The sequence below is a fragment of the Mobula birostris genome, chromosome 16, assembly GCF_030028105.1.
Source record: "Mobula birostris isolate sMobBir1 chromosome 16, sMobBir1.hap1, whole genome shotgun sequence".
Classification (NCBI taxonomy): Eukaryota; Metazoa; Chordata; class Chondrichthyes; order Myliobatiformes; family Myliobatidae; genus Mobula; species Mobula birostris.
In genome coordinates, this window is record NC_092385.1 from 73,100,940 (window position 1) to 73,116,552 (window position 15,613).

The following is a 15,613-nucleotide window of genomic DNA, read 5'->3' on the forward strand; positions in this document are numbered from 1 at the left end:
TCAGGAGCCACACCACCAATTATTACCCGTCAGGCTGCTGAACCAGAGGGGATAATTTCAGTCACCCCATCACTGAACTGTTCCCACAACCTATGGACACACTTTCAAGGAGTCTTCATCTCATATTCTTGATATTTATTGCTTATTTATTTATTACTATTATTATTTCCTTTTTACTCTGCATTTTGTATTTGCATGGCTTTGCACATTGGTTGTTTGCCCTTGCTGCTGGGTGTGGTCTTTCATTGATTCTATTGTGTTTCTTGCATTTACAGTGAATGCCCACAAAAATGGATCTCAGGGTTGACTATGATGACATGTAGTACTGTGTAAAAGTCCTAGGCACATGTTAAAAATATGTAAAGTAAAGATGCTTTCAAAAATAATGAAATTAAAAAAATTCTAAATATCAAAAGAGTTGCTATGAAGAGCAACAAACAGTAAAAAAGCTAAATCACATCAATATTTGGTGTGACCACACTTTGCCTTTAAAACAGCATCAATTCTCTTAGGTATATTGTCATGCAGTTTTAGAATAAAAATGGCTGGTAGATTTTTCCAAGCATTTTGGAGAATTTGCCACAGTCCTCCAGACTTTGGCTGTCTTGCTTGCTTCTGTGTCTTCAGGTTAGCTCATTCTCAATGATTTTGAGATCAGGGCTCTGTGGAAGCCATACATTCTGAAACCAGATAAAATCTAATCTAGAAAACTTCAGACTTTTGCAGAGTACTGCATATATACTTTGATAATAAATTTAGTTTGAAATTTGAACTCATGGATTCTGAGACCTGGGTCTTAGAAGAAGTGAACACCTGCAAGATAATGAATCTCAGAGTTGTATATGGTGTCATATACTGGTATATACTTTGATAGTAAATTTACTTTGAACTTTGAAATTGCCACCTGCTGCTTATAGTGCCAATGGTGGCAAGAAGACTGCGTGGAAGGGTTAAGTTTTGTAAACTGGGAGTCCCTGTGTCACTGGGCCAGAAGGGAGGAGATGTATTCTGAAGATGTATTCCGTTATACCGAAAGAGATAAGGAAGTCAACTTGAGTTAATTTCATGTGCACAAGAATGCTGAGGTATTATTCAATGAAAAACTTGCTTATAAGCATGATTTAATTTTCTTTAGGGATACAGCATGGAACAGATGAGCCGCACCACCTAACAGCCCACCTATTTAACCCCAGCCTAATCACAGGACAATTTACAATGAACAATTTAACCTACTAGCCAGTATGTCTTTGGCTGTGGGAGGAAACTGGCACACCTGGAGGAAATCCACATGGGAAGAATGTATGGACTTCTTACAGAGGATACTAGAATTGAACTCCAAACTCCAGAATGCCCCAAGCTGTAATAGCGTCATGCTAACCATTATGTTACGATGGTAGAGATAGCACACAACATAAATTATGCACAAATTTTACATAAAATTATACCACACAGTATTAAGAAAAAAGACTGATCAAAAAAACAATTCCTTAGTGCATAGACACAATTGAAGATTCATCCATGGTAGGGGATCACCAGAAGTCGGTACTGGGTAGTGTTCTAACCAATACTTTATTAGTCTCCAATACATTCATATTGGGGAGGGGTCTAGACACGTACATGGCAAATGTTTACAAAGAGTGGCATGGTTGATCTATGGGTGACTTACCAAGAGCTGTCTGAAATATGCTGGATGCCCTGCAGGAGTCATTGATGTGCCTGCTTCAGTCCTTTGACTAATACGTTGTTTTGTGGGAGTGCACATTGGACAATCTCACCTGGTTCCTTAACACCACCTCTTTGATCAAGAAAGTACAGCAGCATCAACATCTCCTGAGAAGATTGAGGTGAGCAAGTCTCCCCCACACCCCATTCTGACCAATTTTTACAGGAGCACCATTGGGAGTGTACTGATAAGCTGCATCACTGTCTGGTACGGGAATTACAAGGCACCCCACCGTAAGCCCCTACTGAGGATTGCAGGGAGTGCTGAGAAGATCATTAGGGTCTCTCTTCCACCTATTAGGATTTTTAATCAGGAGTGCTGCATACACAGGGCCCTTAACATTGTCAAAGATCCCCCCCCCCCCCCATCCATCCAACAATCTCTTTGACCCCTACCATCAGGGAGGAGGTACTGTTCCATTAGGACAAGAATTGCTAGGATGGGTAACAGCTTATTCCCCCAGGTCATAAGGGTACTGAACTTCCTGCCACCACTTATGAATCTCATGTTACGGTCTCATCATGTATGAAGTGCCAATAGGCTTATACTTTTACTTTTTAACTTATATCGTAAATACGTCTTATTATTTGTTAATTTATTTGTGGTAATATTATTTTATGGGTTATGTGTGTGAGTTATATGTACTGTGCTGTGCACCTTGGTGCAGAGGAATGTTGTCTCATTTGGCGGTATGCATGTGTATGGTTGACTGACAATAAACTGAACTGGAACTTGAAATCTCCACAAACCATCACATTCATAGCCTGCTTTAGTACAGCTTGCTTAGATCAACTCTGACTGAACCCAGGACATTCAAGCGTTGGGGCTGGTATGAACTCTCCTGGGACTACTAGGGGTGCTCCGTACACCAACTCGGCCGACGAGGTGTGCAGATCCTCCTTGGGTGCCGTGCAGATTCCGAGCAGGACCCAGGAAAGCTTGTCCACCCAGTTAGGCCCTTCCAGGTGAGCCATGAGAGCCGACTTCAGGTGACGGTGGAAGCATTCTACTAGTCCGTTCGACTGTGGGTGGTAGGCAGTTGTGTGGTGTAGCTGAGATCCTAAAAGGCTCGCCATAGCCGACCACAGGCTGGAGGTGAACTGGGCGCCCCTGTCAGAGGTAATGTGGGCCGGTACCCCGAAGCGGGCTACCCAGGTTGCGATCAGTGCTCGGGCGCAGGATTCGGAGGTGGTGTCGGTGAGCGGGACCGCCTCTGGCCATCTGGTGAACCGGTCTATCATAGTTAGGAGGTACCGCGCTCCTCGTGACACTGGCAGGGGCCCCACGATATCCACATGAATGTGGTCGAACCTCCGGCGGGTGGGTTCGAACTGCTGCGGCGGAGCCTTGGTGTGCCGCCGCACCTTGGCCGTTTGGCACTGCATGCACGTTTTGGTCCATTCACTGACCTGTTTACGCAGTCCATGCCACACGAACCTGTTGGCGACCAGCCGGACGGTTGTCCTGATGGAGGGGTGCACTAAGTTGTGAATGGATTTGAAAACTCGCCGCCGCCAGGCTGCTGGGACGACGGGGCAGGGTTGGCCGGTAGCTACGTCACATAGTATGGTCCCCTCACTTGGGCCAGTGGGGGAGGTCTTGGAGCTGCAAACCGGGGACTGCAGTTCTGTAACTGGGGATCTCAGCGTCTGCCTGCTGTGCCTCTGCCAGCACTGCATAGTCCACCCCCTGGGACAGGGCCTGTATGGTCGTCTGGAAAGTGCGTCCGCCACGATGTTGTCCTTTCCCGAGACATGCCGGATGTCCGTCGTGTACTCGGAGACGTAGGACATATGTCACTGCTGGTGGGACGACCAGGGGTCGGACACCTTAGTGAACGCAAAGGTAAGCGGTTTGTGGTCCGTGAACGCGGTGAAGGGCCTACCTTCTAAGAAGTACCTGAAATGCCGGATTGCCAGGTATAGTGCCAATAGCTCCCGGTCGAAAGCACTGTATTTGAGTTCAGGTGGTCGTAGGTGTTTGCTGAAGAATGCCAGGGGTTGCCAGCGACCCTCGATGAGTTGTTCCAGCACTCCACCGACTGCTGTGTTGGATGCGTCCACTGTGAGGGCAGTAGGAACGTCTGTTCTGGGGTGCACTAGCATCGCAGCGTTTGCCAAGGCTTCTTTGGTTTTAATGAAAGCGACTGTGGCCTCTTCGTCCCAGGTAACGTCCTTGCCCTTATCCGACATCAGGGTGAACAGGCGGCGCATGATTCGGGCTGCTGAGGGGAGGAAATGGTGGTAGAAATTCACCATGCCCACGAATTCCTGCAGGCCTTTGATTGTGTTGGGTCAGGGGAAGTGGCAGACTGCGTCTACCTTGGCGGGCAGCGGGGTTGCCCCGTCTTTAGTAATCCTGTGGCCCAGGAAGTCGATGGTGTCAAGTCCGAACTGGCATTTCGCCAGTCGGAGCTTGTCCGGGGAAAGCCTTTGAGCACGGGATCGGAGGGGTGGTCCTTGGGTTGGGATGTGGTGCTGTACTCCATGTCTGGGCATGGCTGCTGTGAACTGCGGTGTCAGAACTGATGGGAAATCCACCAGGACCCTGGTGAATTCATCGTTGGACAGCATGATGGAGTCCAGGTGTGGGGTTGGCAACTTGGCTTCACCCAGGGAGAACGTTTGAAAAGTCTTTGCGTGGACTAGTCGCTTCCCTTGCAGGTCGACCAGCAGGCTGTGGGCTCGTAGAAAATCTGCCCCCAGGAGTGGTTGGGCCACGGCGGCCAGTGTGAAGTCCCACGTGAACCAGCTGGAGCTGAACTGTAGCCACACTGTGTGGGTGCTGTAAGTCCGTATTGTGCTGCCATTTGCGGCCCTCAGGGTGGGTCCCAGTTCTCTGTTGTGGGTGTCATAACTCATTGGAGGTAAGACGCTGATCTCCGCTCTGGTGTCGACCAAAAAACGGCGTCCCGACTGCTTGTCCCAGACGTACAGGAGGCTGTCCTGATGGCCAGCCGCCGTAGCCGTCAGCAGTGGCTAGGCCTTGGTGTTTCCCGGGAATTTGCAGAGTGGTCTACAGCGGCGGGCCTCTGTGCCCCACCGCTGGTAGTAGAAGCACCATTGTTCGTTGGGCTCCTCACTCCCGTCGCTGGGTTTTGTAGGCTCTGCTGCCGGGCCTGGTCTGGTCTGTCGTTGGGCACGTGGCTTGGTGATCTGTGCGACGGATGCCCCTCTCTCTTTCCTGGCATTCCACAGCACATCTGCCCGGGCCGCCACCTCCCGGGGGTTGCTGAAATCTGCGTCGGACAGCAGCAGGCATATGTCCTCAGGCAGTTGCTCTAGGAATGCCTGCTCAAACATGAGGCAGGGTTTGTGTCCTTCAGCCAGGGCCAGTATTTCGTTCATTAATGCCAACGGCGGCCTGCCTCCCAAACCGTCCAGGTGCATTAAGCGGCATGCTCGTTCGCACTGTGAGAGTCCAAAAGTCCTTATGAGCAGGGCTTTGAATGCTGTGTATTTGCCGTTCTCCGGGGGCGACTGTATAAACTCCTCAACTTGTGCAGCTGTCTCCTGGTTGAGGGAGCTCGGCACGTAGTAGTAACAAGTGGAATCCGAGGTTATCTGCTGAATGTGGAATTGTGCTTCTGCTTGTTCGAACCATAAACGAGGTCGTAGCGTCCAGAAGCTTGGCAGTTCTAACAAAACTGTGTGAACAGATGCCGCATTGGTCATCTCTGGTCCAAATATCATTTGGGCCATTGGGGTCACCAATTGTAGCGGCGTGCTACACACAGCGCTAGAATAATGACACGTAGTCAATGAGTTGGAGTTGCGATAAAAGAGGTTTATTCAAACTTCGCGGCCTCCTTTTAAGCCTTCCCGTTCCCGCATGCGTGATCTTCCCTCTGCTGGTGAAGATAGCCTGGCGCCCTTTTTGGGGCCAGCCTCTCTGTCGGTGCATGCCGGTTCGTGTGTACTAGAAAGTGGGTCACCACAAAGACATAAAACAAGTACAGAACTTTTGCTACTTAGGAACCTGGGTGACATCGGATGGCAGGTGCGACTTGGACATCAAAAGAAGAATAGGGATGGCAAAAGACATCTTTACAAGAATGAAGAGTATACTGACCACTACTAAACTAGGCATGACAACCCGCCTCAGAGTACTGAAATATTACGTTTATCCAGTTATGTTATATGGTTCAAAATGTTGGACAATATCTAGTAACGTGAGGAAACGAATTGTAGCAGCAGAGATGCAGTTTTTGAGGAGGAGGCAAAGAATATCATGCACGAAACGAATATCTAATGAGGATGTCATGAACAGAGCAAACACAAAAAGAGAAATAATGTATGAGATCATGAAAAGGCAGTGTAACTTCATTGGACATGTGATTAGGAAAGAGGAGTTAGAATGCACGGTAATTATGGGAAAGATTGAAGGGAAGAAAGCAAGAGGAAGACAAAGACAAATGATGATGGAGACAGCAGCCAGAGAATTGGAAATGAATACCAATGAACTGATCCACTTGACCTGAAACAGAAGTGTGTGGGCCATGGCAGTCAAAGTTCATGGCACCTGATGATGATGATGATGATGACTAGGTTAGGGTTAAAATCGGGGCTGTCGGGGGCAGGGTGGTTTGGCTCAAAAGGCCAGAAGGGCTTAAATTCATAGAGAAGTACAGCATAGGAGCAGGCTCTCCAGCCCATCTAGTACATGCTAAAACCATTTAAACTGCCTACTCCCATTGACCTACTCTGGCCTATAGTGCTCCATACCCCTACCACCCATCTATCTATCCAAACTTCTGTTTAACACTGACATCGAGCTTGCATGTACCACTTGTACTGACACCTCATTCCACACTCACAGCCTACTGTTGTGTATTTAATATTTTAGTAATATTTGATTAAGCATTCTTGTTCTTTTGAATAATTCATTACAGGTTATATGTAAAAGTACATGAATGGCCTATATCCTCACACCAACATGTTATTAGTGTGCCCCGCTTAAAGTAAAAACGAAACAAAGACACGTTCTCCTGCATTCCCGTCTTTTACTTTCAATTAGTTTTATGTTTTGGAGTTACAATAAATGAAAACTTTTATGTACTGCCACAATATAACAAATTCTATGACATATTATCTTTTGACATAAACTGGATTCTGATTCTGAAAGCTTTGCTACTCTAACAAATAATATTAAAATGTTTAACATGAAATTCTGCAGATGCTGAAAATCTTGAGCAACATGCACAAAGTTGATGTTTCAGGCTGAGAACCTTAATCAGGACCCCTGATGAAGGGTCTCACCTCAAAATTTTACTGTCCGTTCCCTTCCACAGATGCTGTCTGATATGTTGAGTTCCTCCAGCATGTTGTGTATATATAAAAAATGTTTTGTGGTATTCAGTTGAAGAACAGTCTGGATGTACAATGTTAGGAGGCCAACAGCTGCCACTACTTCCTTCTCAAAATGAGACCTTGTTGCATTTCAAACCATGAATGAGTTATAACATTTGTCAAAGGAAATCACACTGTCTGATATACAATATCTTTAGGTTCCACTTTGGGGTGAAGTTCATCTTACAGATAACGAGAACTGAGACTGGCAAGTGTTTCAACTGAAACTGAGCTGAAATAGTGATTTCTGTTACTTGTGCAATTCAGTAATATCTGGTATTAACAGGCAGCATCTCAGGACAATCAAAAAACAAAAGTTGCAGAGTCTAAAAATAGCCTCATCTATTAAGTAACAGTGGTTACTTTGTCACTATTGAGAATATGACTTAATATTCCTCTTACTGTTAATGACTTAATATTCCTGACAAAATATTTCTGTTTATGCAGCAATATTTATATAGTTGGAAACTTGAAAAGAGTTTAGCTTTAGAATCAGAATTAGGTTCATTATTACTGTCTTATCCAATGTGAAATTCGTTGTTTTGCAGTGGCAGTACAGAATCATTAAATTACTAAAAATTACAAAATAAATTAATATTAAAAAAAGGAATAATGAGGTAGTGTTTATAGCTCCGTCCCACTAGTCAATCAAATCTTAAATAACTTTTAATCCATATTCAAGCAGTCTTCACTCTGTAAACGTAGCGCAGGACTGAATTCGATGGCACAAAACTACCGTGCCACCAAATAGCTTTTGGGACTGCCTGGTAAAGGAAGCCATTGAAATAAAACTAGAGGAAAAGAATTTTAACAAAGACGAAGGTCTTGCTTCAAGTAAGAATAGGGATTTGATTGTAAACAAGGTGAGAAAGTGAAAACCTGATTGGATGAGCACTAACCAATCTGGAGCGATTACAAGGGTATAAATACCACTGAACTAAACATGCCCAGGCATTATCCCTGAAGAAGATGGTATAGTTTGTCATTGAAACCTCGGTTATAATTGATACCTGTACCTGTATGGAAGACTGAGAAGAGTTTATTCATTATGTAGCATGTTTACTTGGTCCTTTTATCCTACCAGATCGGTGAGAAAGTTCAAAGTAAATTTATTATTAAATTTATCAAAGTACCTACGTGTTACCGTATACAAGCCTGAGATTAGTTGTCTTGCAGGCATTCACAGTAGAACAAAGAACTAAAATAGATTCAATGAAAACTACAGGCAAAGACTGACCATCAATCTGCAAAAGACAAACTGTGTAAATACGAATAAACCATAATAATCATTATAAATAAATATTTCTGAGCACATGAGTTATTAATCATGAAAAAAATGAAGTAGTGATTCTATATCAGGATGGGGAGGTGCAACTATTTTGAGCGGTGGGTCTTTAACTTGGTTTTGGAGGGAAATTGTTTATTTCAGACTTGCAGAAAAATCACAAGCGAGAAAATCTGCAGACGCTGGAAATCCAAGTAACACACACAATATGCTGGAGGAACTCAGCAGGCCAGGTAGCATCTATGGAAAAGAGTATAGTCAATGCTTTGGGCTGAGACGCTTCAGCAGGACTGGAGGAAGAAAGATGAGGAGCCAGAGTAAAAGGGTGGGGAGGAGGGAGTGAGGAACACGAGGTACAGTAATAGGTGAAACTGGGAGGGGAGGGGTGAAGTAAAGAGTTGGGAAGTTGTTTGGTGAAAGGGAAACAGGACTAGAGAAAGGGGAATCTAATAGGAGAGGACTAAAGACCATGAAAAAAAGAAAAATGGGGAGGAGCATGGGAGGGAGGTGGTGGACAGGCAAGGAAATAAGGTGAGAGAGGAAGTGGGAATGGGAAATGGGGGGCATTACCAGAAGTTCGAGAACACAGACAAGAAAACCCAGTTTACTGACAGTTCTTAGGACTTGGAATCCTGACATAACACATGAACTTCCTATACTTAAAGTAATAGTGTAATACTGTATTGGGAAAGCTGTAAAATCATCATTGGATCCCATTTCAACAGTTTCCTGAATTATAGGTTGAATTAGATATAGTGCTTGTTGTTACAACTTTTATAGTAGTTATCAGCTATGCAGCATCCCCCTATAAATTAGTAGAATACACAGTGATCTATCAGATGTATCTATTTATATACTCTACAAAGTGCTTTTATTATCAATGTATAACATGTACAACTTTTTAATGTTCATCTTCTTGCAGGCAGTCACAAAACAAAGAAACACAACAGAACCTATTAAAGAAACCCACACAACAAAACCCATCAAACACCCAGTGTATGAAGGAAAAGAGCACATCATGCGAAGAAAAAGAAATGAAAAGTATCACACAAATGAACTACAGAGTCTCCAAAAGTGACCCCACAGCCACAGAGGCAAGTGCTAATGGCCGCAAGCCACAGCTGCTCTCAGTTTTCTAGGTGCTTTAGTGAAATACTCTAGTCAGCAAGATCATGTCAGACTGACAAAGCAAAGCCATCAGAGTTCCATCACATACTTACAGTGGCATCCTGCCAGATAAACATCAACCTCAATGTCCTTGAAATCTCGGAAAATCTAGGAATTTAAAAACAATTAAATTGCTTCAGAGGTGCAAAAATATACTTGCTTTAATTAGAACTTGGTATTTAAACAAAAATGGGGTCTCCACAGGACCACAAAATATAGCAGTAGGCCATTCAGCCCATTGAGTCTGCTCCACCATTCAATCATGGACTGATCCAATTCTTCCAGTCATCCTCACTCTCCTGCCTTCTCCCCATACCTTCTGATGCCCTGGCTAATCAGGAACCTATCTGTCTCTGCAGACCTCGCACAATCTCTCATGGACCTTGTTGTGTATGTGGCAGGGTAACACAACAAAACTATAAATAAAAATGCTAGACACTGGAGCTAAGTTAACAGGGCTTTTTTACTTATGGAACCCGAACTGAACACATATATATAGATCAATACGTGCCTAATAGTGCATACTCAATAAAGTGTTACTATAACATAAAATAGTCCCATATTATACAGTAGGCTATATGGTACACTCCTCCCCTTTTATTTTAAGTGTATAAACTGTTTTTTTTAAGTTAACAGAGGCACTATGCTAAACAAATACTGTATGTTTACCCTTAATATACAAATACCCACCAACTGTTTAATTAGTAATATAATAATATGAAATTATAACAAAGTAATAATAATAATTATTATTATTATAACTATAACTGAAGTCTGGGGAGTCCTCTGCCTCTCTGGGTAACGTCTGTCCTGAAACGTTTGATTTGGGGAATGAATCTCCACAGGTACATCAGGTGGGTCCTCAGCACTGATGGCAGGCTTATCTGTGGGCGAGGCTGATGTGGTCACATCAGGAGTGTTTGTTTCTATGTCCTGGGAGTCAGGGCAAGATGTTATTGTGTTTTCCACCTAAGCATTCAGGATTTGATCCACATGACGTCTCCATACATTCTCTCCCACCTGTACTCTATACATCAGTGGCCCACCTATGGTATAAACCCGACTGCCACTTTTCAGTCCGCTAAGCCCATGCAAGAACTGACTGTCCCACATCAAAGCTCCATGTTGACTTAACATTCAAGTGTTTGAACTGTCTGTTCTCTACATCATGCTGTACGCTGTTTGAGAAGATCCATGCGGGATCTCTGTTTCCTGTTCAGAAACATCATCGCTGGAGTCTGGTTAGTGGTTGCATGTACTGCATTACGATAGGCAAAGAGGAAGCTGTCTATCTTGTGTTGCAGTGGTCCATTTTCGCTGTCCCTTGCCTTGAGGGCTTTCTTGAATGTCTGTACAAATCTTTTTTGCCAAGCCATTTGTGGTTGGATGGTAAGGCACAGATGTAAAGTGCGTGATTCCATTGTTCTTCACAAAACTTTGGAATTCTTCAGAGACAAATTGTCGTCCATTGTTTGTGCAGATTTGCTCTGGTATGCCATTCCTGGTGAACATGGTCCTCAGCACTGTAATGGTCTTTTCCAATGTGGTTGTTTTCATTTTGATGACCTCTGGCCATTTGGAATGTGCCTCAATGGCGATTGAAAAGATAGAGTACATGAATGGTCCAGCAAAGTCGATGTGCACTCGTTGCCATGGTAATGAGGGCCACTCCCACAGATGGAGAGGGGCTTGTGGTGTTGCGTTCTGGACCTTTTGGCATCCAGAGCGGTTCTTGGTCACGTCCTCAATTTGTTTATTGATTCCTGGCCACCACACATAGGCACGGGCAAGACCATTCATCTTCACGGTACCCAGGTGCCCCTCGTGCAGTTCCTCCAGCACTCTGGTGCTTAGCTTGGGAGGAATCACAACTCGTGAACCACACATCAGTGTTCCCCGACACACTGACAACTGCTCCTTCCTCGCTGAGAAGGCTGGAAATAGTGTTACCACGCGCTGGCCATCCCTTTACTGTGATGTCATACACTTTTGACAACTTAGGGTCATTGTGTGTTTCCCTTTCAATGAGGCTGTTTGTTACTGGTAATTGTTCAACTATTGTTCTGTGAAAGATCTCTGCTGAATCCATTTGCATAGTTACCACGGAAGTGGGCAGTGGTAAACGTGACAAACCATCTGCGTTGCCATGTTACTTGGTCCCTTGTGTTCAGTGTCATACCTGTGACCTCCGAAGAAAAGAGACCATCGCTGCAGCCTTTGTGCTGCCATCACTGGTATCCCTTTCCTTGTGCTGAAGGTTGACACGAGAGGCTGATGGTCAGTCAACAGAGTAAACTTTTGGCCATACAGGTAGTGCCTGAATTTCTTAACTCCCCGCACGAGGCTTAGGGCCTCTCTGTCAATCTGTGCGTAGTTGTGTTCTGCTGAAGTTAGCGTTCTTGAGGCAAAAGCTATTGGTCTGGAAACTTGTGCGATGACACAGCTCCTATCCTATGGGGTGAGGCATCACAAACCAGTCGGGTTGGTAAGGAGGGGTCAAAGTGCACAGGCACCCCTTCTGAAGTTATGAGTCTTTTAGTTTCTTGAAATGCTTTCTCACAGCTCTCAGTCCACTTCCATTGTGTCCCTGTCTGTACTAGTGCACTTAGTGTGGATAGGTTAGGCAAGAACTTGTGGTAATAGTTCACTAGTCCAAGATATGCTCTCAGCTGAGACACATTTTCAGGTGGCGGTGCCTTAAGCACCACTTCTATCTTGTCTTGAGACGTGTGTAAGCCATCCTTGTTGATCACATGCCCACAGTATGAGATTTCCTTTTTGAAAAACTCACATTTCTGTCGATTAGCTCTGAGCCCATATTCTCATAACCTGGTGAGCACTTGTTCAAGGTTCGAAAGATGTTTATCATCATCTTTTCCGGTGACAATGATATCATCCAGGTAACACTGAGTCCCTGGAATCCCCTGCAGGACCTGGTCCATTGTCCTTTGCCAGATTGCAGGAGCTGATGCTATCCCAAACACCAACCTGTTGTACTGGTAAAGTTCTTTTTGTGTATATTTATTGTCAGGAATTTCTTGGATGCATCATCGATTTCCATTTGAAGGTAAGCCTGGGTCAAACTGATTTTTGTGAAATGTTCCCCTCCTGACAGGGAAGCAAAGATGTCCTCAATACGAGGTAGAGGACACTATACATTGCGGAGAACTGGGTTAACAGTCACTTTAGAGCCACCACATATGCGTCCCTTGCTTGTTTTTCCTGGTTTTGTGCTGGAGGTTTTCTTCATCACTGGAACAACAGGCGTGGCCCATTCACTCCAATCCACCTTTAACAGGACCCCAGTCTGCTCCAGATTTTTCAGCTCTGCCTCTACAGTAGGACGGATTGCATATGGCACTGGCCTGGCTTTGTGAAATTTTGGACATGCATTTTCCTCAATCTCAATCTTTGCTTTCATGCCCTGAAGCGTTCCTATTCCTTTCATGAACACTTCCTCAGAGTCAGCAAGTATTTGTGACAGTCTCTCAGATGTAGCCTTGCTGCCCTCCTTTGCTGACACATCTAGTGCCTTGATGGTGTGCCCATCCAATTGGATTTTCCTGAGCCATTCACGTCCCAGCAATGGTGGTCCTCCATTTTTCAGTACATAGAGGTTCAGTTGCTGTGTCTTACCTCCGAGGTCACTGTCACTTTAATTTTGCCTGCAGGATGCATTTTCTGTTCTGTGTAAGTCTTTAGCAGTAGTTTAGTTCGTTTCAGAGGTATGTGCGAAAACAGTCGTTTGTAGTCGTGTACAGAGATCACTGTTAAAGCTGAGCCTGTGTCCAACTCCATTTTCAGTCTCATGCCTGCCACTTGTGGAGTGATCCTTATTACTCTTCGATCATCTGTCTCTTCCACACTGTGAAGTGGCAGACAAGACAATTCACTTTTGTCTGAGTCATTTTCATCAGAATTGCTTTCCTTCATTTTGTGCACATTGTTGTATTTTCCTTTCTGGGGTTTCTTGTTTCTCTGTATTTTGTCCTTTTCCTGCTGTTTACTAGCTTTGCATACTCTGCCAGTGTGGCCCTGTTTGCCACAGTTTCTGCATTCTTTATCTTTAAACCAACAACCATCAGGGTCATGTGACATGTTTCCACAATGGTAACATTTCTTTCCTTCATTTCCGCGCGGTGACATTTTATTTGTAGCATATTCCAGAGATTTTTGTTGTATCTCTGAAGCACCCCGTGCAGCTAGTTCTAATGATATTGAGGTGTTTAGCGCTTTCTCGAATGTAAGGTCTTTTTCACACAGGAGCTCCTTCTGTGTGGTTTCGCAGTACATGCCACACACTAACCTGTCCCTCAATGTGTCTGATAGACCAGCTCCAAATTGACAATGTTCTGATAATCTGCGCAATTCAGCACAATATTCAGAAATGCTTTCATCTTTGCTCTGATTCTGTTTATAGATTTTAAATCTTTCAGTAATGACCAGTGGTTTGGGGTTTAAATGCTGTTGGAGAGTGTCTACTATTTGCTTGAATGTTTTGTCAGCAGGCTTTTCAGGGGTTAACAAGCTCCGTGGCAGGCTGTATGTTTTCGTGCCCATTACACAAAGCCTGCGTCCACACTAGACCGGATAAATCTGTAACCGAAGATTTTTCTCTTTGTTTCGACCGTCCGTCCACACTGAAATGGCATTTTCCTCCCCCAAAAATGGAGCTTTTCTAAAACACTCTTCAGAATGTTTAAATCTGAAAACGCTGGATGGGCGTTTTAGTGTGTACTGGGTACCGGAGGTTTTGAAAAACCTGTCGTCCCATTCATTGGTGAAGAGACTATGGCTGTAGGAAATGTTTCCAAGGTGACCCCTCTATGGAAGATGTTGGTGGGGCCACCGGGGGTCTGTGTGTCCGTATGTGTAGCTATTATAGTGGCTGAGAGGCTGGTATTGTGTCAGTTTTTCAATGTTCGTCGTCAGCCGCGTCATACTCCCTGTTGGTTGACTCCATACGCTCCAGTATTTGTTTTTTCAGTTTTAAGTCCTCCTGCGCGAGAGCCAACAGCTGTCTGTTGTTTGGCAATTTCCTTTTAAGTTTTTCTAAGTCTGTAACTGGACAAACGTACACCAAGTATACCGTTTCCTCTTTGCTTGTTTTCTGTAGATGTGTCCTGCGCATGCCCAGTCGGAGGCGATTCGCCCAAATACCCGTTTTAATGTGGATGAAGGTATTTTCAAAACCACCTGGTGTGGATGCCTATCATTTTTACGTGAAACCCATGTTTTCAAAATTATCTGGTCTAGTGTGGACATAGCCTAAGTGAGAGCTTTCTTTTCTTCATTAACATTGTTAGCATCATGATATAACTCTATTCTTTCAATACAAGTTGCCCAGTCTTCAATGCCACTATCAAATACTGTGATGGTTCCAATTAACGTCATCCTTGTTGTGTTAATTTATCCTTGTTATGTGAATTTAGCCCTGGTCCCTTGTTAATTTAACCCCAGTTCCTTGTTTTCTTTTTGACTCACGTGACCTTTTTTCGCTAGCGTCGTGAGCATACTCTGGGTAGATGCGTGTGTTGCTCCTTTTTTTTTAAATCTCTCTTCTGAGGCAGGCAGACTGTCAGCCCTGGGGTTCAGTGCCGGGTGTGGTCTTGCCTGGACGCGCTGCGGCTCCGATTGTGTCTTTCGGTCTCCTGACATTTTCGACTCTGGCTGAACTCCTGCTTCTTTTCAGACTCGCGGCCTCACTCTGCCTCTTCTGAGTGCCATTATCAATTAAAACACGACGTTCTGATATGATGCAGGTTCATTAACCTCGTCACCAATTTGTTGTGTATGCGGCCGGGTTACACAACAAAACTATAAACAAAAACGCTAGAGACTGGAGCTAAGTTAACAGGACCTTTTTTAGATATGAAACCCGAACTGAACACATATAAACAGATCAATGCGTGCCTAATAGCGCATGCTCAATAATGTGTTACTACGGCATAAAATAGTCCCATATTATATAGTAGGCTATATGGTACAGACTTGGAAGACATTCTTCAGTCCAGAAAGTTCACCAGTGCCTCTACTTTCTGAGGAGGCTGAAGAAATGTTGGACTAGACACATCAATACTCATGACTTAG

General features: G+C 44.4%; 1 protein-coding gene across 2 annotated transcripts in view; it reads right to left on the reverse strand.

Annotated features, from left to right (window-relative positions):
- LOC140211224 (solute carrier family 26 member 6-like) overlaps nucleotides 1–15,613 on the reverse strand; it is a 150,168-nt gene that overhangs the window by 17,454 nt on the left and 117,101 nt on the right. For both annotated transcript variants that reach the window (XM_072280844.1, XM_072280843.1), the window contains exon 18: nucleotides 9,577–9,631. In XM_072280844.1, coding sequence (XP_072136945.1) covers nucleotides 9,577–9,631 — 55 coding nt within the window. The remainder of the gene's footprint in view (nucleotides 1–9,576; nucleotides 9,632–15,613) is intronic.